Source organism: Pleurodeles waltl, chromosome 1_2 (genome assembly GCF_031143425.1).
Source record: "Pleurodeles waltl isolate 20211129_DDA chromosome 1_2, aPleWal1.hap1.20221129, whole genome shotgun sequence".
Classification (NCBI taxonomy): Eukaryota; Metazoa; Chordata; class Amphibia; order Caudata; family Salamandridae; genus Pleurodeles; species Pleurodeles waltl.
The window spans coordinates 1295722678-1295747806 of NC_090437.1; the positions used below are offsets into that span (position 1 = coordinate 1295722678).

At 46.0% G+C, this 25129-nt stretch overlaps 1 protein-coding gene across 2 annotated transcripts in view; it reads left to right on the top strand.

Moving 5' to 3' along the window:
- SIGLEC1 (sialic acid binding Ig like lectin 1) overlaps positions 1 to 16288 on the top strand; it is a 278498-nt gene extending 262210 nt beyond the window's left edge. For both annotated transcript variants that reach the window (XM_069205241.1, XM_069205252.1), the window contains 2 exons: positions 4754 to 4826; positions 15056 to 16288. In XM_069205241.1, coding sequence (XP_069061342.1) covers positions 4754 to 4826; positions 15056 to 15073 — 91 coding nt within the window. In that variant the 3' untranslated portion in view covers positions 15074 to 16288. The remainder of the gene's footprint in view (positions 1 to 4753; positions 4827 to 15055) is intronic.
- The last annotated feature ends 8841 nt before the right edge of the window (positions 16289 to 25129 follow it).

The window sequence follows — 25129 nt, forward strand, 5'->3', positions numbered from 1 at the left end:
CGGGGTTAGCTGAGGGTGATTCTACTTTACCCTGACTAGAGTGAGTGTCCTTGCTTGGACAGAGGGCAACCTGACTGCCAATCAAAGACCCCATTTCTAACAATCACAGGGGCAGGTAAAAGGGAACAGTCACAATCATGATATACATAGCAGATAGCATCTTACCAGTCCCAGTGGGTGGGATAATTCTTGCCTCCGTGTCATGAATAGAATCTAAAATTCTTGTAGCAACTGCTAGAAATTTAAAATAGAAAATTCTATGGCTGGACCGGAGGCTCCGATTATGCTGGTTCAAAGCTGACAAACCACAATAAAAGAAGCATGCACAATAAGCTTGTAATAAAAAGTCATAAACACAGAATCAGATGACCAATCAGTGGCACATAGAATATCTTCCATTCTGGAACCAAGCACAAATGCTTTGGAGGCCATAGCACCCGAGCAGAATTAGCCTCGTAACAGACACATCATTGCTAGCTTCTGCCATGACCCAGTGAACCCAACGTGCCAAAGATACGGCAGATACTGGCTTAAAGGGTTTCTGCTGTGCTAACAAAAGGGGGCGCAAGGGATCAGACCTACAATTCAATGTGTGTTCCTCATATACCTTCAAACATTTGTCTACAAATAATTTTGCATTATGAGGAAAGGCCAGGTAATCAGTAGCCCGAGACATAGTTTTCGTCCTTTTTGAAATAACAAAAGAAAGACCATCAGGTGTAAACAACCTACTTGCTAAATCAAGAGCTTTGACATCCGAAACCCTACGACGCAAAACCAAACATAGAAGCATGGTAAACTGAGCTAAAATCTGTTTCATGGACAAATCAGAATTATCTGGCCAGGAATCAAACAGGGAGAGAAGACAATTAACATCCCACAATTGGGAATATTTAGGCTTCGGATGGTTTGGCACTCAGATACCTTTAAGCAATTTACACACCAAAGGGTGCATACCTACCTATTTACCATCAATTAGGTTGTGTCCAGCAGACAAAGCTGAAATTATTTACTGACCTGTAACATAACCCAGATTCAGTAGACTCAGATAGAAAATTGAGAACATCCTTCAACTCGGATCCCATGGGATCCACATCCCGTTGAAGGCACCAACCCACTCATCTCTTCCATGCAGAAGAATATCACTTGTGGGTGGAAGGAGCCCAAGGTTGTTGTATAAAAATGACAGCTGCCCTTGAAATGCCCTCGACCTGCCCATCTCTCCTGATATTCCCCAAACCAGGAGAACCAACTGGCTTTGGAGAAGAAGAGGATGGGGAGATCCAACTGGATCTAAAAAAGATGCAGGAATGCAGGAAGAAGATTGGGAAGAGACACCAACATCTCCAGAAGAGCCAAAGACTAAGGTTGTGTCTTCCAGACTGGGGTTATCAGGACTAACGATGCTGACTGCCACCGGGCCTGAGCTGCAACCTTCGGAATCATAGCAAAAGGTGGGAACGCATAGGTCATCTGACTGGACAAATTCTGAAGGAAAGCATCTGTGGTGAAGGTCATTGGGTGAGGTCTCCAACTGTAAAAGTCTTTCAGTTGAGCATTCAGTTAAGATGCAAATAGATCCACATGCCACAGACCCAGGAAATGCATAACCTTCTGGAAAATTAGAGGATGGAGCTTCCAGTCGCTGGAATCCACCAGAAACCTGGAGTTCCAATCCGCTACCTTGTTGTCTTTGCTGGAAAGGATTTCCACTAGCACCGTAATCTTCCACCACTGAGCTTCGGGCGATTAGGAGACCTGAGAATCGTGTGTGGCCTTTTTGGAGGTAATGGATCTTCAAACGTTGACGTGCTCTGTAGTGTAACGGACTGGGGAAGATAGCATGAATAGAAGAAATTAACGATCATGCAAACCCCCATTTCCCTGGTGAATGCCCAAGGAGCTGAAAATAGCCCAAAAGTAAGGAAGAGGTAGTTGTACCACTGATTTTGTCACTGGAATGTAGGATAAAGCCTGTGTGGAGGAAAAATAGGAACAGAGAGTTAGGCATCTCTGAGATCTAGAGGCATCATCCTATCATTTTCCTGAAGCAGATCTTGTAGAAGGTGAATACCTTCCACCTTGAAAAAATGTTGATAAACCACCCAGGGATTGAACTCACTGAGGTTGAGGACGAGCCTCTGACCTCCACCTTTTTTCTGAACCAGAAACACGTTTCTGCAGAAACGCCTTTGGTGAGGGAGAGTTGGTGTAAAAGCCTGTTCATCTAAAGATCTTGCTTGACTCTCAGAGTCTATGAAACTCATGTCTATTTGGGAAAAAATGAGGGGAGGGGCAGGGGAGATTTGAACAGGCATCTGAGAAAGTTCTATACGATAGATTTGAACCATGTTCAACAGCCAACAATCTGTCGATATCTTGGCCTAATTGTATACAAAATGTCACAATCTGCCCCCCCAGTGGAAGATTCGAAAGAAGAGGAGGAATCGTTACCTGCGGATTGAATGTTGGAGGCCTGGTTACCTCTGTTGACGCCTGTTATACTGCCCTCAGAAGCCCCTCGACTTAGGGGGGCAGAAACCCGCTTGGGAGAGGTCTTGCCTGTAACCTCTGAGTCGGTAAACAAAACCTTGTTGAGGACCCTGTTGGCTGAAGCAGCTGGACAGACGTCCTCAGCCATGGCCAGCCCGGCCAAAAAGGGGGTTGAAAACCTCCTTAATTGAAGACTGGGCTTCATCAAGTGAAGCAAAAGTGTTTACGAAATTGCCAATATCTTTGGCAAATTGGCCCCCAAAATGTTGTCCTTCAGCTAAAGGACCATGTTCAGCAGTGACCTATTCCACCGACTGGGAGTCAATCCTTAGAAGCACTGACACCCACCTTTCAGGGGCCCGGGCAGTTGGCATTGTCTAGCAGACAGATCACTTGCTGTGTCGTCCCCGCTAACACCTCTGGGTTGATGGGGTGCCCGTGTCTTGAGCATGGAGAGCCAATTCTAAAATTTTCACATCATGAAGTTTATGCTGACAAGTTTGGTGGGCTCTGTTTATTCCCTTCTTGGGATCTTTAGAGAATTTCTTTAGAAAGCTGAGCATATTGGAGTCAGGAGTTTAAGCTGTCTTATAGGGAAGGTCAGGCCCAGGGCACTCTGCTCTGATTCTGGCACGGACCTCCTTTTCAAAGCTCTTGCAGAGATGATGTTGCATATAGTCTGCAACAGCAGGTGCTGGAACCCAGTCAGAGGACCTGGGATGAATGATGTCGGAGGGCTCAAAAGTGAAGAGGTTGGAGGGGAGGGAGCTCAGATGGGAAGAGGAAGGACGCTTACGTTTCCTAGAACGTTTAGTGGATTTGCACTGTTGAAAGGAAAAGAAGTATCAGTGCAAGGGGATGTCAGAGGGGCAGGAGATTTTGAGTGTTTCTTGGCATTGTAGGTGCGTTCACCTAAAACCCCTTGGGATAATTTATTATGGGCATCTAAATATGGCCAGAAGGGATCAGTGGCAGTTCAGTGGTTTCAAAGGAGCTCGCTGGAGGGATAGGAGAGGGAGCAGCAGAACGTCCAGAGAGTTCTTCAAGTCATTTGGAAATGGATTGAAGGACTGAAGTAAGGGCTTTATCAAGAGAGCAATGGACTGATTGGTCAATGACCTCTACAAATCCATCACTGTAATAATTATCTTCATCTTCGTTAGACCCACATACCTCAAGGCCTTGTTGCAAGTGCTCGTAATCAGACATGGCCACAATAGGAAAAAGCCTCCACTCCTATGTCCCCATAGGGAAGCAAGAGTCAATATTGTGTAAATGAGGGGAAGAACAGACCCTGTTAGTAATTATTGCAGCCTTGGGATACTCTGATGTACAGGGCATCTATGGAAGATTTCAACTGGCAGCAGGCTAGAAAGTTCTAAAGAAATAATATTTCCAAAAATTATTATGGGAAGGAAAATAAACTCCTCAAATCTGAAAAATCCTCAGATTTTTATAATAAAATCGCCCAAAGTCTCACATTTTCCTGCAAGTTCACCCTATTATTAAAGCCAAGAGGAGGTGGCACCGGCGCAATATTTCCAGTGAAGTTGTCGAGCGCGAGAGAAAGACGCTTCAGCAAATTTCCAAGAGGTACGCGCATGTAGCCCATTTGGGCCACGCACGGTCTTCGTTCCCAGGAGGGGCTGCCGCCCAATCTGCGGCTGCGCAGAAGTGCAAAGGGGAAATATATTATACCTGGAACAATACAAATAACAAAGGAAGTTATAAGTGAAATGAAAAGCAAAATGAAAGGTGCAACATGCACCTTTAGGGAGAAGGAAAGCAGACCGAACAGCGGTCGCAAGGATAACTGAGGGCACGGAGCGCTCACGTGATCTGTGGAAACAAAATACGGGTAACAGCGATACAGCGCTAGTAGCACAACAGAACAAAGGCACGCAATTACTCACAATAGCACAAATATCACATAAGGTACAAAACAGAGAGGCACTTATCTTGGCTGTGGAGCAGCAAAGAAAGAGGCAGTCTGGTGGACTGTGAAGGAGGTGTGGTTCAAAGCCTCACGGGATATGTGGTTTGTTTACATGTTTTATTGTTTTTTGATTGGCTGCTGTATTTGGCGTAGTAGGGATGGAGAAAACATAATCGGAGCCTCCGGTCCTGCCACAGAATAAATTTCACACTCACAGAATAAAGAAAATAAATAATGCACTAAATATATGACAAAATGACGTGTACTATTGTGCTGCAAAATGACAATCTCTTATAACCATTTCTTTTTATATATTCTTTTCAGGAAATTAGAATTTTCGAAGCTGGACACTGAGGACAATATAATTGAAATGACATCCAAAAAGGAGGAGCCTCAGGTATTGTTGCGGTTTCAGCTCTGACATAAGCAGAAGTGGGCTACACTTACTGATAAAACTGCAATCTACAGCTTGTTTTACAAAGTGACAAGTGTTGCATTGTGCAGGCCCGATACTTTGCAATTTTTCTTGACTTTCAAGATGTTGTGTGCAGTGCTTAATTTGAGCTGCTGGTTTCTGGTGAAGGACACTGGCACTTATTTTTGAGGGCCAGCACTTATTTTCCTGCCTCAAGCAATTACTGCGAGCAAAAGACACATAAGGGAAAGACGCAGGAAGAAAAAAGCGAAAAAGCGTCACAAAGGTAGAAAGCAGAAAGCTGCAAGAGTGAGCTGAGGGGCAGGGAGTGGCTGTAAATGGTTTAAAGAGGCCCGAGATGGCTTCAGGATTACGTTGCCTCAGTATTGTGTGCTCGCACATTTAATTGCAGCAGCCGCGTGAAGGACTTTGGGCACCGGCATGTTTTTATTTGCAAATTAAGCACTGGTGCTGTGCCAGTATAGAACTAAAGATGCACGAGACAGGCTTTGATAAGTGGCACATTACAAAACAGAATAGACCTAGTAACCCGCCAAGCCAAATCTCGCACATTTTGCTTGATGAATGATAGCGAGTCACTCCAACTCACCCCCTCCCCCAAAACCAGATTCCTGAAAGTGGTTTTGTCCAGCTTACATTTATTCTTCCACTGAAGTCTCAATGCATTGTGCACTCGTCATGCAAGATTAAATAATGTGCAGTTACATTTGTCTATATTTTTATTGCACACCTAGAGGCAGACATGAGATTTCACTCCTAATTACACCTGGGCTTCTGCAGATGTTTGGTTGTTAATGATGTTGGGCCTGTTCTTTATGTCTATTGGTGCTCCATGTATACAAGAAAAAGAGTTGGTGAAAGGCTTTGGATACACTCAGGCAAATATAAAATATGGTGGTGAAGGGGGACTGCAGCTTCTAAACTAGAAACAAAACCCTAATGGGGGAACTAAATAGTGAATTGAAATTGATTTGTGGGAGTAAATAACATTGGGACATAATTCAGTGACAACCATTTAGTGCAAAAGGTCATTTATTTAGGACAGGATTGCAACAATAACATAACCTTAACTTTCAGGTCGAAACCCCAACTTTAATAACGCCCACCCTTTAACATTTCCTCGCTCATCCTTCCACTCCAAACCCTCATTTCGCTTCCATTCCCCTACACACTCCCCCTTTCCTTTCATGCCCCACTTGGTTTGTGCGTACCCCCACTCAGAGCCTTCACCTGCTTGTTTATTCCCTGGAAGGGTGGCCAAGCCAGCATCTGACTCACCACCCTCCCCCATCTACTGCTTGCCCTTCCTCGCAAACCTGCCCTAATTGACGGTTATCCCACCTACCCCTGCTTTCACTTATCCAAAAATTCCGCTCATCTCACATCTTTCATCATTTGCCGGGTGGGTGGGAGGCCAAAACCTAACCGTGCGATGAGCGGCGCGGAAAAGAGGCCGGTCCCTCCCCCCACACCTCCTTTTATTTCCCACCCCTAAAACCTGCCCTCACTTACCTTCTGCCTATCCTGTCCTGCATCGTCACTTCCCTCTCCCGAAAGAACCTGCGGAGAGACTAGAACTGTAAAAACTGTAAACTTTGCTCTTGTATAGTGCACTACTCACCCGTTAGGGTCTCAAGGCGCTGTACGCATACTGCTGTGGAACCCCTCCTGGCTTTTCCCTGTGAGGTACCCACTCCTGGACAGCCCAAGGGTGAAGCCAGGCATCCAAGTGCTGTGAGGGCCATTGTGGAGATTAAGCAAGCTATTGCCCAGAGTTACAGAGTGGGACCCATTAATTAGAGTAGGCACCAAGGCGAATTATCTGGTCCAAGGGAATTGAGCCCAAGACCCACGGAGTTGGGAATTGAACCCTGGTCCCGGGCCAGATCTCTGCATCAGGGTCTTCCGCTCTAACCATTGTGCCACACTTCTCTCTCTCCACGGGCCCCTCCATCGGGACATAATTCAGTGACAACCATTTAGTGCAAAAGGTCATTTATTTAGGACAGGATTGCAACAACAACATAACCTTAACTTTCCGTTCGAAACCCCAACTTTAATAACGCCCACCCTTTAACATTTCCTTGCTCATCCTTCCACTCCAAACCCTCATTTTGCTTCCATTCCCCTACACACTCCCCTTTTCCTTTCATGCCCCACTTGGTTCGTGCGTACCCCCACTCAGAGCCTTCACCTGCTTGTTTATTCCCTGGAAGGGTGGCCAAGCCCGTATCTGACTCACCACCCTCGCCCATCTACTGCCAACCAGCACAAACCCATTTGGCGTTTTGCTGCCCCACCCCAAAAAACACACTACTGCAACGTAACTGCCTTACTCCCGCTCTCTGACCCACATGCTTTCACCCCACAGATCCCCCACCAACAACCTCAAATCCTTCAAATAATAGGCGTTCCCTAATGTTGACAAATGTACCCCATCGTCCCTGAAGAGTGCCTCATCCTGCTCTGTTATGTCCTCGTGTTTCAAGATTTTTATCCCCTGTGCCCAGCAAAAAACCTCCATGGCTCCAACTTGACTGCCCCTCTCCACACTCGACGAGGTACAAACTCTGTCCATACCAAACAGGTGCCATGCAACCTCTGCTTGATGAGTTCCAAGTCTCTCTGCATGTGTTGCAGTAGTGTGAGTCCTGACAGTTAAACCAGATCATTTTCGCCCAAGTGAATAATTCACAAATCAGGACAACCCCAGTTTGGCAAGCTAGATGTAATGAAAGGAAGCAGGTTACCCCACCTCATGCCGCTTTTTCTCCACAACAAAACTTCATGTTGGTTACTGGGAAGTCCCAAGGCCCGACCGTAAATTTGTTTTTCTGCACATTTTGCTGCCCAATGGATAAAGGAATGGCCTACAAGCCATGTAACCACCTTGCCATTCGATGGACCGGACACATCTCCTGTAAAGGAAAAAGATCTGTAAAGCATGTTTTCAAAAGTGGACCCCCCCCCTTCCAAAAACCACGCTGATGTTCCTAATCAAAGCCTCAGGACCTCACATAATGCTTACAGCACCTCGACTTACAACGGCCTATCGCCCTGATCTTAGCCCAGTCCCAAACCAAATGTGTAGCGGCAGTATCTGCCCTGATTCGGAACGAGTGTGTGCCAAAATCCATAGCTCTATGGCCTGTCCGCCCCAAAGCCATCCTCAAAACGTGTAGAAACTGAAAACTTGTAAATTTGGACCCAGACTTGTGTACAAACACCCCTGCCTCTCTAGGAGAACCCCTCATACCTCGAAAGCTCATCCACACCAGTACTGGACAAGCCAAAACATTGCCCCCTTTCTCCAACCACACCCATTTACCCTTCCCTAGCTGGTCAGTCTTAGATCGTCTAAGCCAAATCCCCAACCGATCACCATCCAAGCAAACCTCCTTCATCCGCACTCCTACTTCTCTCCTGACCCCCAATAATTCCGACACACGGAAAGCACCAAAGAACATCCACACCATACATAAGCGAAACAGCGCCAACTCATAGTCGTCTGCACAACACACTAGCAGCACATGCAACAACTCCAGCAACAGGTCAAAACCAATAGGTTCTCTGGCCGCCCTACCTTCAACTGATCTGGCCCTGCCCCAGCCTTTTAACATTTTCCCCAACAGGTCATCTCTAGCTGGATCCTGACAAAAAAACAATTTCCCGTAAAAGGAAACGCCCTTCAGTTTACCGCCAATGGTCGCCGGTGACAAACCTTTCTGTATCATGAACAGCACAAAACTCAATGCACTCAGCTCCAACTGTTTACCATTCTGCAACCAAAAATTTCCTGAAAACAACTCAAATGATTGAAAATCCAATCATGCCAGCCGGTAACTCCACCGAATGGATTCCGCTAAGGACATCTCCACCAGCCCTGAGATTATCATGCCCCCCACTCCCAAATGTCTGCCGGGACCGCTGTCTTGTTCCACTCTGCTCCTGGTGCCAAGTTGCAAAAACGCTGCCACTGTGAACGAGACAGGGAATCTGCAATCTCATTGTATACCCCTGGTATGTGAGCAGCTTTAAAAACTACATTCAAAGACAAACACTGCAGCATGAACTGGCTCAACAAGCGCAAAACCCTAAGGTCCCTTGCCCTCTGTCTGTTGACTAGTTCTACAACTGTCATGTTATCAACCCTAAAAAGCACTGTTCTGTTAGCTAGCTCCTGTCCCCATACTGCCATTGCCACCAGGAGGGGAAAAAATTCCAAAAACGCAATACTCCTCCCTTGTTGCATCCATTATGCAGGCCATTTTTCGGCACACCACCTGCCATCCCAAAAATCCCAAAACCCGTGGCTCTGGCCGCATCTGAAAATATTTTCACCTGCCACACTGTCTCTTCCTCACAGAAAAACATGGATACCCCATTAAAATGCATCAAAAAGGTTTCCCACACCATCACATCCTCTCTCAAACCCACTGACACTCGTATTCTGTGGTGTGGCAGTACTGCTCCAGACAAAGCCAGACCCAGCCTCCTACAGAAAGTCCTGCCGCCCCTGACTACCCTGCAAGCGAAGTTGAGGTAACCTAGCAGCTTCTGTGCAGTGCGCAGCTCGATTTTACGTGAGTCCCTCGCAGTACCCAGAAATTCAAGCATTTCTTAGATTTTTTGCGCTGTAGTCTGGCTATCAAGGTAATGGAATCTAGCTCGATGCCCAAGAATGTGAGGACTGACTGTGGTCCTACGGTCTTTTCCAGAGCCAAAGGCACCCCCATTTGTCGAGACAATTCCTGAAAGGCCAACAAAGCCTTCCCGCAAGCCCCAGAAACAACTGTCCCTACGAACAGAAAATCATCCAAATAATGGGTCACCGCACAATGCCCACTCACTTTGACAAAAACCCATTGCAGGAAAGTACTAAATGCCTCAAACAGGGCGCAAGATATAGCACAACCCGTCGGGAGGACCCGGTCCACATGAATGGCCCCATCAAACTGCATCCCCAGCAAGTCAAAGTCTTCTGGATGTATGGGCAGTAGCCTGAACGCTGATTGGATGTCACACTTTGCCAACTCCGCCCTGTTGCCACACCCTCTGACCAATTTTATGGCATCATCCACCGATGCATAAACTACACTGGTGTCCTCTGATGCAATGAAATCATTGACAGATGTGCCCTCCGGCCATGGCAAGTGGTGGATCAGCCGAAATTCACCTGGTGCCTTCTTTGGCATTACTCCTAAAGGGGAGATCATAAGAGTTTTACTCGGCCAGTCATAAAAAGGCCCTGCAATTCTGCCCAATGACACCTCTTTATCCAATTTACTTCTCACAACATGTGGCAATTCTTTGGCAGACCGCAAGTTGTCTGCCCACCGCCTCATACGCGGACCCTGATAGCTGACCCGAAAACCCTCCTTGAAACCCCTTGCTAGTTTAACAGCCGTGGCCCTGTCAGGATATGTATGGAGCCAGGGCAGGAGAAAATCCAAATTAATTGGAGTAGGAGCCCTTTGGTACAGGATTGCCCTGCATTCCTCTGCCTTTGGACGCTCTCCATTGCTCTGCTGGGCTGGAGAGCGAAAAACATTGTGTAACCGGGTGACGGTCCCCGCGTTTGGAGCAATCATGTTTAAATTTGCATGGTTGTCTGGAACAGAAACCTTTGTTAAAGTTCCAGCAAGCTCCTGTCGTAGGTGTTGGGGTTCGCTGACCCACGCCCACCCCTTCTTAGGCGGGACGAGCCTGAAACGGCTTATAAACCACAGGCAGGCCGCTGGCGGTATGCGTAGACGCAGTGGACTGCGACGACACCATCCACTGCATCCATAACTCTGGGTCTACCTCCCCCCATGGCTTATCAGGATTGACACTCACCCGAGCCCTGAACTCCTCATCATAGCTCAACCAGACAAAGCCACCGAAGTGCATCTGCGCTTTCCCTATGATATCCATATATTTGAAAAGTGCTATGGCCCTTTCCGGGAACTTCTCGCAGTATATACTTGCGAAAATAAAAAATGCTGAGGTCCAATTATCCATTGTAATTGGAACCTTCGGTCTCCGTGCTAGCTCCCACTCCCCTTCTTTAGAGCCCTCCTTGGCTTGGATATCCCTGTGTAAGAGCTTAAACACATCCAGGTACTCATGCTTCCATATTCTCGCCTTCGTTTTGTCCGCAACATGTGAACCCAAAGGCATAGCCAAACCCATATATGGAAGCCGGCTCTTGTGTCCACCACCCTCTTTGTCGTCTGACCCTGCAGCCTCACCTGTTACCTTGGACCCCCCTTCTCCCCCGGCTGTGGTATTTGCCTGTTGGTCCCTCCCACTCTCCCCACCCTGAGAGCCTTTGTCTGTTGGTGTGTCAAGAATTGAAAAATCACCCACCCCTATGGACTTACGTGCAGGGGCTCCGCCGAAGCCCACGCCATCCCCCCAAACCAACCACCATTGCTCCTTACCTCTTCCTTGTGCCCCCAAAGACCGCAAAACCTTCCGGGCCCCTCGACCACATGCCAGCCCCTGCCGCCCTTCTTGTTGTTCACCACCAATCACCCGATCCTGCAAAATAGAAACGGAAAGAGGGGTTGCGCCACTCCTGCGTCCTCTCCCCCTCCCTCTCACGCTGCTCACCTCTGCCTCCCGAATCTCCCCGTCTTCCCATTCATCCAAGTCTTCATCATAATCGAGTTCCAACACATCCTCTTCACCCATCTCCAACCTGCTGCCAACACCACCACTCATCACCATGTAATTCGACAAAACTTCCTCCTGTCCCTCATGGCGCACACCATCTCTGCGCTGCCCCCGATCCTGCGGTGTAGAGAAGGCCGCCAAAGGCCCCTCTAGTACTTCAGACCAACATGCAGAGGCCGTGTTGCGCCCCGTTGGCATCACCTTCTTTCTGCCAATCTCAGACATTGGCATTGACATTCCGCACCAATCGTGGCCGTGTGCGCCACTGGCACCCATTGCGCTGCCTAAACCTCCGGCCGCACCAGCCTCCTGGCCCTTCCCACTCTCCACCTGCGGTACCCAAACCCAACTGCCCTTGCCTGGTGCCTGTGGCGTGGGCCCTGTGCTCCCTGCACTCTCTGCTGGTCTCTTCAACTGCCTGCCACTTGTCCCAACTACCTACTGGTCCATGCACAATTGGGCCCACCTGTCCTCCTTTTCTGCCACTATGCGGCGCTGTTCCCTTATCCTAGACTCCAAATCCCATGCCTCGCTCATGTCCAACCTGCCTTGCCTGGGCCCACCATATTCCAAAACAGCTGAGGGCGCTACAGCTCCACCCCCCCCCAGCCTCCTTGGAATGCCCAGTGCCTGCCTTGGCTTTAACCGGGCCACCACCCTGTTTGGAACCCTTTCCCTTCTTTTTAACTTGTGGCACAGGGGTTCCTACCATGTTGGCCCCATCTCTGGGAAGGGACAGGTCCATGGGGGCCACCTCCACACTGGGCCCCGGCAGCTCCTGGGCCCCCTGGTCCAACAGTGCGGCTCCTTCCCCCACTGGCTGTTCTTGTGTTCCCTCACTGCCCCCCCCTGTTGATCTCCCGCCCCCCCTCCTCAAATTGTTCAGCATCATTGATGGTGCCCTCCCCTTCCTCCATTTGGCTGATGGGGGAGGCCGCACCTCGTGCCCGCCCCACCGCCGTTTTTTGGGCTTTTTAGCCTTTTCCTTTCCAGCCACAACTGCCGCTACCCGACCTGATGCGCTGCGCGTAGGTCGCACCATTCCGACCCAGGCCTGGTCCAAAACCCCAGGCCTGAGGAGGTCAGCTCGGCCAGCTTCGCCTAACACGCGAAGCACGGCCTTTACCGCCTCAGCGTCATGGCTGGTTGCCATGGTGCCGACGCGGCCGCTCCTCGTGTGTCCCGCAACAGTAATAACAGGAACCCGGTCGTCGGCGTCGGAACCAACGCCCGGCCGCAGTTCCCAATGTTAAAACCTGCCTACACGGCAAAGCCCCCTATAACAACCCCCGACTTGCCTGCACCGATGAAAACAAAATCCCTTTTCCCAGGGACCGGCCTCAAAACCTAACCGCGCGATGAGCGGTGTGGAAAAGAGGCCGGTCCCTCCCCCAACATCCCTTTTTATTTCCCACCCCTAAAACCCACCCCCACTTACCTTCTGCCTATCCTGTCCCGCGTCGTCACTGCCCTCTCCCAAAAGAACCCACGGAGAGACTAGAGCGTTTTGTGACCGTGAATGCGGTTGCAAAACAATCACAGTTAGCATCAATTTCAAATTGGTGCTAACCCATTCGCAAACGGGAAGAGGTCCCCATGTGACCCCTATCCCTTTGTGAATGCATTAGAAAACATTTTTTCAGAGCAGGCAGTGGTCCCACGGACCAATGCCTGCCCTGAAAAAATGAAAAGAAAACTTTTCTTTTTTTTTCGGAAAAGCATTCCGTTTTCCTTTAAGGAAAACGGGCTGCATTTAAAAAAAAATACTGCTTTATTTAAAAGCAGTCACAGACATGGTGGTGTGCTGACACCAGCAGGCCACCATCCCGGTGAGTGCCGCCATTCCCAATGGGGTCGCAAATTGCGACCTACCTCATGAATATTCATGAGGTAGGTAATTTGCGACCCCATTGCGAATCGCAGACAGTGTCATTGACACTGTTGTACATCCGGTTTTGTGACTCGCAATTTGCAAGTCGCAAAACTGGATCTTCGTACATGTGGCCCTAAATCTCTTAAATTTTCCAAGATGGAAGCGGTTGGATAGAACTTTGGGACTGCCTATACATGTACATGTTTGTGGGAGTTTCCTAACTTCTAAGGCAAACCACACCTTGCAACGCCACTGTCCCATCTTGAGAAGGATGAAGAAGTGTGGATTTCTCTGCACCCATGGTGGAGAAATCTGCAATCCTAAAAGTATTTACACCAGTCAGGAGTCTCATTTTGAATTCCTAGGAACAATCTCATATAAAATAATGTACGTATACATTTAATTTTAAAAATATTATATCTAAATAAAAATAAAAAAATATATTTTATTATGAAATATTCCACTAGCCTTTTTTTAGTTTACAAATAAATGTATCTATGTTTAAAAGATAATTTATTTAAAATAATTCTATACATAACTTTTAGTAACTTTTAATTACTAATAAAAATATAAACATGTTACTACTATAGTCGGGATTCTTATTGAACCTATCTGCTAATTTTGGTTGAAGTTAATATATTTAAATTAATTCAATCTTTAATTAAAAAATGAAGGTGTGATTAAGAGTACGGCGGCCGACCACCAGATTGCAAAGAGGGCAGTCGGACTGCCACAAGACCGTCGCAACCACCAGGATCCGGTGCCGGTGGGGAAAACTGTGATCAATCGCGGCAGTGCCAATGTCGGCATCACCGTGCATATCATGACCTGCCTTTCCGCCAAGCTTTTCATGTTGGGGATCCTGCCATGAAAAGCTCGGCAGAAAGGCATGGAAGGGCAACTTTGCCCATTGGGCATTGTGGCTGGGGGCACACGTTGTGCGCCTCTATGCGTGCACTGTTGGTCGGTGCACACTGGTTTGTCATGCACAATATTGCGCATAGCAGCATTGCGCCCGAGGTGCATCTGACGCTGCACTGAGGCTGCGTGTGCTTCAGGCTTACTTTATGAGCCGAAGCATGCTGCTGCAGCGCCACCGCCGCCAACACACCACCAGTCCGGCAGTCGTGTCGTAATATGGTGGTCAGTACGGTGCCAACTTGGCACCTTTCTCCCGACCGCCGCAACGGCGGTCCGTAGGTTCAGACCACCAAACTCATAATCTGACCCTAAATTAATAGTGGTGCAGCATTTTTTTTTTCAGTGTACAATTACCATGAATATATAAAACTAATTTACATTGAAAGTTATCATAAAAATATTTTAATGCATTTTTTAAATAACTTTTGTAAAATTTTCTCTTCACTTTACCATAGGGAGCTTTTCGCACCGAAGGTAGAAACCTCCATTTACATGTGAAAATGTACTAGTTGTAACCACACTCATAAATTTAGCTCAACCCCCTATTCCAAGAGATGGAGACCTGTAAATCTACACTTTGTAGTAAATTTGTAAACAGTGTATAGTCAAAAGTGGTAAATTTAATACGTGTAAGAGTACATTTACACACGTAGATTTACTTGCATGTGAATCTAACTTTATGAATACTCTCCTACGCTTGGAACTTTATATAATGATTATTCTTTGTATTTTGCAGCCTGGGGATGCCAATTGAATCAGTATTCGGAGACACAGCAGTATGCCAGGAGTTTCCAGTGAAACAGAAGAGAGAGTAATGCTGTCTACAGAAGCAAGAAAATTCTGCCATCAACTCACCCTTTTTAATGAGCTAAAAGAACAGTGTACAGATTTGCAAGAAAGGCTTTGTCACGGTGTCAGTGGTATTGTGTGAGAATGAAAATTGTGCCAAGAAAGAACCCATGGCGATTTAAATAAAGTGTTGAAAAGTTAAATAATTTTTAATTTGAATGAAGGAAATCCAGCAAGCAGTCAAAACATTTATTTATTATTAATAATATAAAAATTGGAGGGTTAGGCCCCATAATGAATACTCTGATAAATTCGAATGTGCATGGACTCCGGTCGTTACCACTTGCATTTTTCTCCAGGTACATTCGGCAGGACGAACCTGCCACAATATCCGGGACAAAGGCTTGGTAAATGTCCACACATACAGAAAAGCATCAATTCAATATATGGTACCTGATTTCTCTTGGTGAAACTCAGAATAGAAGGTATTTACCAGACCTGGTAACCCACCCCACATTATAAGTATTTACCTTGTCCAATGAATACCTCTAACCCCTCCAGAGTAATCATAATCAGGGCCTTAAAGTTGATTTTAAGGATAGGTTTATGATTGGTTTGGTGTTGTGTTAAAATTTAGGATTAGTGTTAGCGTGGACAATAAAGTGAGGAACAGAGTTAGGTTTAAGGTCAATTCTGTTGCTAGCGTAAGGGTTAATGTTTGGATTGTGGTTAAGGTTAAGGCCCAGATTTATGAAAATATGGCGTGGCCTTTTTTACCCATCCAGCGCCACATTAGCGTCATAAAAATGATGCTTTGGAATGGCGCTAGACCACCACAAATCTGGGCCTAAGTATTATGTTTGAGGTAGGGGCTAGTGGCAGTATCGTGGTAAAGGTCAATCTTGTGTTTGAGGTAAGGGCTGGTGTTCGGATTGTGGTAAAGGTCAGCATTATGTTTGAGGTTAAAACTCTGATTAGCATTATGATAAACTTCAGAGCTAGCTTTGGATTAGTGGGAGGCGTATAGATAGGGTATGGGTTTGGGTTTGGTATAAGCTTTAATTAAGGGGGGTGTCTTTTGATAATATTTACAGCTGTTTCACGAATTGTATTCCTTTTGGTGTTTTCTTACCAGGTTCCTCATACTCGTCAATGCAAAATAAAATGTATTTTTTCTAAACAGGTTCACGTTCTAGATTCTTTATAAATTTATTTCTTCCTTTTTGCATTCTTAATTTACACATTAACCCTAATTGTTCAGCGAGAAAAATAAACGCAACATCATAGACATGGAGCAAATGTTGTGCTAAGATTTGGAAAAAAGTACTAACTTGAGAAACTTGATCTGTAGGCGAATGTTGTGACCAAATCAATTTTTATGGACATTTTCTTAGAAAATATATCACTATATTTGCAGATAGTTACATGGCTAAACGTTGTCTTTTATTTTAGAGAGTTTCTCCCAAGCAAAGACACATTTTGCTGATGTTTTCTTCAGTTACGTGTTTTTATACATCTCACACTTGATTAAGTGCATGAAAAATCACAACTCTAGAGGTGATAGATTTTCTAATACAGAGATTTCAGTCGTTTTCACCATCAATAAGGTACAACCAGTGCTCCTACTACATCTGTGAGAAAGTGAGTTTTAATTGCTGAAAATATTTCATTTTTTATACAATTTGCAATAGCTATGGAAAATTCAAACAAACTATGGGGCCTATTCACGAAGGTAAACTTACATGTGAGTAAATATACACATGTAAGTCTACTCTTACTAATTTGGGATATTCACGATTAGTGGGCGGATTCACAAAGGTTAACATGCATGTGTGTAAATCTGCTGTGTAAGTTTGCTCTTACACGAGTAATTTTACTACTTTTGGCTGATCAATATTTATGAGTGTCAAAAGTCCAAAGTGTAGACTTGTATATCTTCCCTCTCTGGATTGGGGGATGAAGGAAATTTACTAGTGTAAAGTTGCTACGGCCACAAATAAGTGGTAGTAAGTCTTGCACCACACATGGCAAACCACTGATATGCAACATCGTCCTATAAAAAATAACGGAGACAGTGACTTGAAAAAGAACCCTGTAGAAAATAATGTTAAATTAAAATGATTTATTTTGAATTTTTAAAATACATATAAATTAAACTGAATATTAAGAAAATTGTATACATTCTAAAGAATAAATATTATGTAATGATAACATTTTCAGAAACTCTTTTAATGTCAAATTAAATGTAACTTTATTTTCCTGAAAAAATTAAAGGAAATTAAATTAATTCGATACATAACTTTTTTGTAATGTTCAATACATAATAAGCACATACAAACATTTTGGCCCTGATTACGAAAGTGGCGGTCTATAGACTGCCACACTCGCGGGTGCAGTCTGGACCTCCGCCAATGTGGCGGTCTGACTGCCACATTATAACCCTGACAGTTGGATCGCCATGGAACGGTCAGCTCCGCCAGGATCTCAGATCCCAGCCGTCTGGAGGATGGTGCCAGTCCTAATCTGATAGGGCAGTGTTGCAAGCAGCGCTGCACTGGGGATTACGACCCCCTTCTCCGCCAGTGCATGGCTATGGCACTGCCATGTAAAGGCTGGTGGAGAATGGGTGCATAGGGCTACAGCATTGCCGCCGGCTCAATTTCAAGCCGGAGCAAATGCTGTAGCCTGTTTCCCGCTAGGCCAGCGGGCAGAAACTCAGGTTTCCGCCCACCGACCTAGCACAACACTCTTAATTACTCCGGTGGGAAGGTCGCCGCGTAAGGGGTGGCCACCCAGTCAGGAGTTTGGTGGATGGTCTTTCTCGTCTGCCAGACTCGTAATAAGGACCTTTATGTTACCAAGGTGGAGAGCTCAGTAAGGTAAAGTATAAAGGAAACTGTTAAAGTTTTGTAAACTTTTTAAAAAAGTGAAATATTATTGGTAATTAAGTGCATATGTTAATTTTAATTGCACAGCCATATAAAAAATGTCCCAGCATTAACAACTTATTTAAATTTAAAGTGTATATATTTTGGTTATATTTAATTTATATTAAATTATGTTTTTGAAGTTTAAATTATAAAAAAAAAAATCCAACCTAAAGTAAAAAAAGAAATTTTTTTTGGTTATCTACTAAAAATTATAAAAAGTGTTGTATAGAATTAATAACAAGTAATCTAACTATATTCTAATAAAAATTTCAGATACATTACTTTTTTAATTTAAGGAGGTTATTAAAATATGTTAAAATAAAAAAAAAAGAATTGAGATAATTTCTTTTAACATTAAATTAAATGTATTTAGATATTTAACTAGATAAATAATTGAAATTGTTTTAACATTATTTCATTTGATATATAAAGTCCTTAGCGCCATTATTTTATACTTTCAGGGTGTTGTAGTACCAGTGGTTGGCCAAAGGCGGTGCTGCACTTATTCCAGCTCTGAGCTGGAATTCAGTTACAACTGTTTTGGGTCCCTTTTGGCTCTAGTAACTATGGAAATGGGGTTTGTGACTAGTAATGGGCTTACTCTTTTGTGAATGGGTGCACAATCCTCCATAGGCCCCACCTTCCTCCTCTCTTAACGCCTCCCATTTTCCAGTAAGTACTCCCCATTTACCAGCCTCTCCCCTCTGTTCATTCCACATTTACTACTACAACATATACTTATGAGTATGGAGACTCCACGGTCGGGCGGAGATCTCTGCACAGAAAAAGATAGGAGAGCTGGAGGCGAAACCTCTGCATGTAGGTTTTTGAATAGCATTTTGTAGCTATGAATTTAGGTCATTGAGAGGTATTTAGCAGTTTTAAAGTTTGTTTTGGAATGAGAACAACATATGATGAGCTGGTCAATAAACATTTACTGATGATTCTTAAAATGGAATTGCAAATGGATACTGTTTCACAGTTTGTAAGGGGCGTGTTGTAGGTCTTCCTTTCTAACTGCAAATCAGTATGAGATATTTCAATGTTTTGTGACAGTTATTCGGTTGCGAAACATTGAAAATGTGCCAACTCCTGAGTTGGGGTGTAGGTAGTGGTAGAGGGGAGCACTGGTAACTCTCAAACAAAGGCCCTCATTATGTCCCTGGCGGTCTTTGACCCCCGGGGCTAATGTGGCGGTACACACCGCCACATTATGAGATTGGTGGGTTGGCTACAGCCAACCCGCCAGTTTACCATTCATACCACCATGGCCGTATGAGCCACCGGGCCGGGGATGTGAATCCCCAGCCCGGCGGGCGACAGAGTACCGCCTCTGGCATTCTGAGCCAGCCTACTGCCATGTTTTCCATGGCATTGGCAACGACACGGAAATCATAGCGGTAGGCCCTACAGGTGACAGGGAATTCCTTCCCTGTCACCAGTAGGTGGTTCCCTCACCCCCCAGCACTCACCTGACCCCCCATCCTCCAGCCATCCAAAATCGCCCCCCCCCCCCTCGCCCGATGCACATACTAACCCCCTACCCTGACATTCAGATACACATCCCCGGCCTGGCGGCTCATACCACCATGGTGATATGAATGGTAAATTGGCAGGTTGGCTGCAGCCAACCCGCCAATCTCATAATGTGACGGTACTACCACCACATTAGACCGCCAGGGACATAATAAGGGCCTATATATTTTCCAGGCAGTTAATAACATCTCTTAATGCAGTTTCACATGGCTTGTAATTTTTTCAAAGTGTTTATAAAATCATTCCGTTCTTCCCTTCAGTTCTCCATCCTGTCTCTGTTATGACAGAGAATCTACTTGGAAAATGCCTGGATGTAAAACTCAAATATTATACTAATGTCACAATCACAGGCCACAGGGACCAAAGCTCGATATCATTTAGGATTATAGAGCAATGGTACTGCTCAATTACATAAACTGTACAAGATCATGCAGGAGCCAGGCTACAGCCGTGCGACATGGTCCGCACTGGCGATATTTCATAAAAGGCTTTATCAATGCAGATGATAAAACGACTCTATACACTCAATCATTCAATCAGGATTTGTAAAGTGCTGCTAATCACCCGACATGATATCTGGATTCTTGCATGTCCTGGAGGCTCAAGTGAACAGCCAGGTCTTGAGGGCCCTTTGGAATTCCGGAAGTGATGTAATGGTCCAGATTTGTGTGGAAAGGCTGCACAAAAAACGAGAAAAAAGCAAGGAGAAAGCAGTGAAAACTAGGGAACTGCAAGTAGCAGACAGGAGCAAGAGCGATGCAGCCCGATGGGGAAAGCTGGGCTTGGGACCTGCTATACACGTCATGAAATAATAAAATAGTAGTGGGTGTCTTCTGGTGTCTGAAAAGCCATCATCATCACTAAATCCTTGGTTATACTTAAGGCAGGCATATACATTAAACATGGTCCACTGTAATGCTGGGATATTCAGAATGTCGCCAGTGTCCACTATACATCAAAGATGGTCCATTATTATGTCAGAGACTATCAGGGATGGGCTGTCTTGGCAACTTTAAGCCACAGTGAACCAATCAGCAGGGCTGAATCGAGGTAGGTCTTTGCTGGAGACAGGGCTGGTGCTGGCACTACTCCTCCCTCAAGCAAAGTTGATGACTTTTCTTTTTTTTAATATAACATTTTATATAAATGTATGGTTACAGCTCAGCAGCTGTCCATCTGCATGCATTATTCGTGTATAAGGCAATCATTGGCTAAGCGAAGGGGCTCACCTTTATTTCATCTTTATTTATTGTATTTATTTACATTATTTATAAAGCGCAGCATTCGCAAGATGTTCTTGGCGCTAGGTACATCAGAAATGCCAAAGGAGAAAAAAATTAAACATTTTACTCCATATAAAATAAGAAAGCTTATTTTCAAAGGTTGAAATTAATGATTGAGTCCTTAATTCAAGGGCCACCTGTTCCATCCTTTGTCGCACCACAAGAGGGCGCGTGGCCCCCGAAAAAGAAGGTCTTAATTCTGGGATCTGATAGCAAATATTTGCCAGTGAAAAGAAGATGAAATACAGAGGAATGCATATGTAAGTAAGGGTCAAATAACCCCTCCCAACTTATGCGAAGGCAGAAAGAATCCTTTTAAGTAGGTCTGTAAGATCTTGAGAAAAAGATACCAAGGGCCTCATTTACAAGAGGCCGGCGCCGTCCGGCCGTCACTTTTTAAGACGCTCTGGTGGCGCAGGCCTCTCAGTCATATCTATGCGGTGACACAAAGCCACGTTGCGTGGCTTTGCATGGCATAAAGCGCTGCGTTGCCTTACTCTCCGTCAAGGAGGCGGTCCATGGGAGTTGCAGTGGGTTTTCCCAAGCAACTATCATGGGTTTTGACACAATCCCAGATTTAGAAGAATCTGTAAACCTGGAATGCATCAAAAATGTACGCCTACCCAGGAGAGGCGTAACAAAGAAAAATAACTTTATTTCTCGACGTTTTTGACTCTTCCTATGTGTGCTGCAAAAACGCCTCTAATGATTGTTTGTCATGTCCATTCCTGCACAAAAACAATCATTCCTACAGTGCAGACCTCTTGCACCGTGGTGCAAGGGTGCCTGCATTGGTGCAAAGCAGCCAATCGTCCACCAGCACAGTAAAGAGAGCGGAATGCCCCTTATCTCATAGATATGGCACATTCCTGCCCTTTTCTTTTGATGCAGGGCAGCGCCACAAGAAGCCTTGCGGTGCCACCCTGCACCAATATTTTGTAAATATGCCCCCATATTTACAAGATATGGTGCATTTGTTTCCTTTCCCCCTGCACTAGTGCACAAATTGCTGCCTATCGCCAATGCAGGCACCCTTGCACCATGGTGCAAGGGCGTCTGAGTTGTCAGCAGGATTGTTTTTGTGTAGAAAGGGGCACCTTGGGAGGTATTTTTGTCTTTCTATGTGTGCTGCAGACTGCAGCACACAAATAAAGAGGAAACAAAGAGGAGATATAATGATATTTCTCCTTGTTGCGTCTGCCCTGGGAAGGCGTACAGTTTTGACACATTCCCAGGTTTACAGATTCTTGTAAATCTGGGAATGCGTCAACACCCATGGGTGTTGCGTGGGAACATCTACCACAACATCCATGGTTCGCCTCCCTGATGCAGTGCAAGGCAACAAAGCAAGTTGTGCTGTGTTGCCTTACACGATACCTATAAGGCCATGAAAAGCCACACAAAGTGGCTGTTCACGTCCTTGTAGACATGGGTCTGTACTATGTGCACACGGGGTCGTGTAAGTATGTCCCTTTGTATCTTTTTCTTCTTGTGACGGACCAGGAGAGAATTACCGATAATTTACGTCCTACTTTAAGTTACGTCCACGTGTGCAGCAAAATATCTTGGTGTGACTTTCTTCTAAAGGTCCTACAGACCTACTCAATGGAGTTCTTCCTGACTTTGCAGACATTGTGAGGGGTATTTGATCTAAATGTAGCAATTGGTTGATTCACAAAATATGAATTGGAGTGGGCCACAGTCTGACCTACCTAAATGATATTAATTAGGTTGGTCACAAATTGCGATTCACCCCAGGTGCACACAGTCGCAGGTATTGAGTCCTGCAAGACCCAGTAGGCCGCCATTCATGTGATTACATTTGAAAAATTAAAAGTTTTTTATTTTTATAAAGAGGATCTCGATTTACGTAATGGGAACAGGGCTGATTTTTTACATCATTTTTTAAAAAGGTTCACTGAGAGTTGGCAGTAGTCCCCTGCAGCACTGCTTTTTCCAGATGAACTTGTGTCCCACTTCAAATAGGGGAAAGGATCAGTAAGGGGCATCTTCTGTATTGAGAAAAGTTACCAAACCATCTTGTAAATTGGTAACTCTTCAATGTGTGCGACTAAAATTCCAGTAATTCTCCTGATACCTTCCATAAGCACTCATACTCTGAATGCAAGTATTAACTGGTTCCCAATTCTCAATTAATAAATGCAAACTGTACGATGAGGTCGAATAGTTAATCTAAAATATCCACATCATTTCCTCATCATCCCTGTATATTTAGTGCACACGACACGTCAGGATTGTTTTAAAAGCATTATCTCTTGAGCCCCTACTTTTAGCTCTTGTACACCCATGAAAAACTTTTTTGGCAACAGTAAAGATTTCAGACCAACGGTACCAGTGCCACACTATGCCCCATATTTACTTTTCTTGGGCCCCACTGCGCTCCCCTAAGGACACCATGTGAGCACCATACTTACAATACGGCGCACCATGGCGCACATTAGGACAATAGCGTCAAAGATTTTTATGCTATTGTGCCACTTTGCAGTATTAGCGCCAAAAATGATGGCGCTAATCCTGCAAAGTAAAGGGAGGCCCATGGAAAACAATGGGGGTATCATTTTAATGCCTGCCTTAAGCAAGTGTTAAAAATGACTCTAGAAATGGTGCAGTGACAGCTTGTAAATGTCACTGTGCCATTTTTACAGGCCTCCTAATGGGAGAATGCCCCCCTTGAATACATTATGCATGGTGGAGGCATAATCTGGGGCAAGAGTTTTCAAAGTGGCGCAGTGCATGCATTGCACCACTTTGTAAATATGGCGCGAGGAAAATGCCTCCTTAACGCCACATCAGCATCATAAAAAATTTCCCTGAGGGCGGAGTCAAGATGGCAACCGACATAGTCGCCTAAGCCGGAGCACCGCAAGGGCCCCAGTGATATCATCCTTACATCGCTCCAAGAATGGACCAGAGCGAGCTGCATCCTGTCGTACGGACCCGGGCACCCAGATCTGTGGATTGTGACGCCGTGGCTACACTTGGGACCATGGCACCCCAGTAAACGAGGGAGCAATAATGGAAGCTTTGCAACTATCCAGGCCTAGAGGCGGAGCGGCTGGCGGTGTTATCAGCACATGGCGAGATGACCCGGGCCCGTGCGGAGGAGTGAGGAGGCCGCCGAGGAAGAGGCGCAGTGCGCAGTGACCGACTGTCTCCTCCTGCGCCCATCGACGAGGATCTGCTCGCCTGCAGTGCGGCTGGGAGATGGTGAGCTGGTGAGAGGCCGACCTGCGGAGGCCCCAGGATGACACGCGGCCGTGGGGAGACTCCGACTGCATCCCGTGACTGCTGTGCTGCTCCGGAGGAGGAACGCCACAAACTATTGGCACTAGAGGAGGAAAAGAGGAAAGCACCTGCCTGATTGGATGGAAGGTGTGCTCACGACAAGCTGATTGGCAAGCTAGAGGGGGGCCTGACACCCGCGATGGAGCTGTGCTGACGGCAGCCTGGTGCTAGTGGGGCAATTGCCTGTGAGGGCTCTGAGATTGCAATTGAGTTACCCAAGCCTGGACGGGACATTGTTGAGACACTTCCTCCTTGGACCAGCGGAGCGAGGCCTCTACCAGGTAGAAGTCTGTATGCTCCCAGCCACCTCACGGGGGAGTATACAAATTTAGCTCTGTGACACTGAGTTGCACCCTTGCATTGAAGGGTGATCCTTGGGACGGGGCGCCGGCTCTCCTAACTGGCAGCGCTACTCCTCCTCATTTGCGCTGCAGTGATGGACAAGGCTAAAGGACCCAAGAATCAAGTGCATGACCCAGGTTAGCCCCTGCAGGGCGACACCGCGATGGACATCCTCCCTCAACTGGAAAAAACGCTTCAGTCGCACTCCGCTCAGTTTGACAAGGTCCTCCAGGCTATCCTGGAAACGAAAATGTCTCTGGAATCCAGAATCTACACAATATCTGTGGAGGTTAACCTACTCAGGGTGGATCACCGTAAACTGACAGAGCGGGTGGAGGGGTGTAATCCTCACTCGACGCCCTACAGTTCAGGAACTGCAGGCCCAGATGACGCAGGTGTGGCTGGAGGTGGTTGCCCTACACAGGCAGGCAGAGGAAGCGGAGGGGCGCTCGCACCAAAACAACATTAGACTGTTGGGATTCCCTGAACGAGTGGAGGGCCCCGGCAAGGAATTATTTATGGAAAAGTGGTTGATTGATAACATGCTGGGAGGGAACACCTGAAAGTTTTTCTCGGTGGAGGGGATGCCTCATGCCACAGGTTACCCGGCAGACCCCCTGCCCG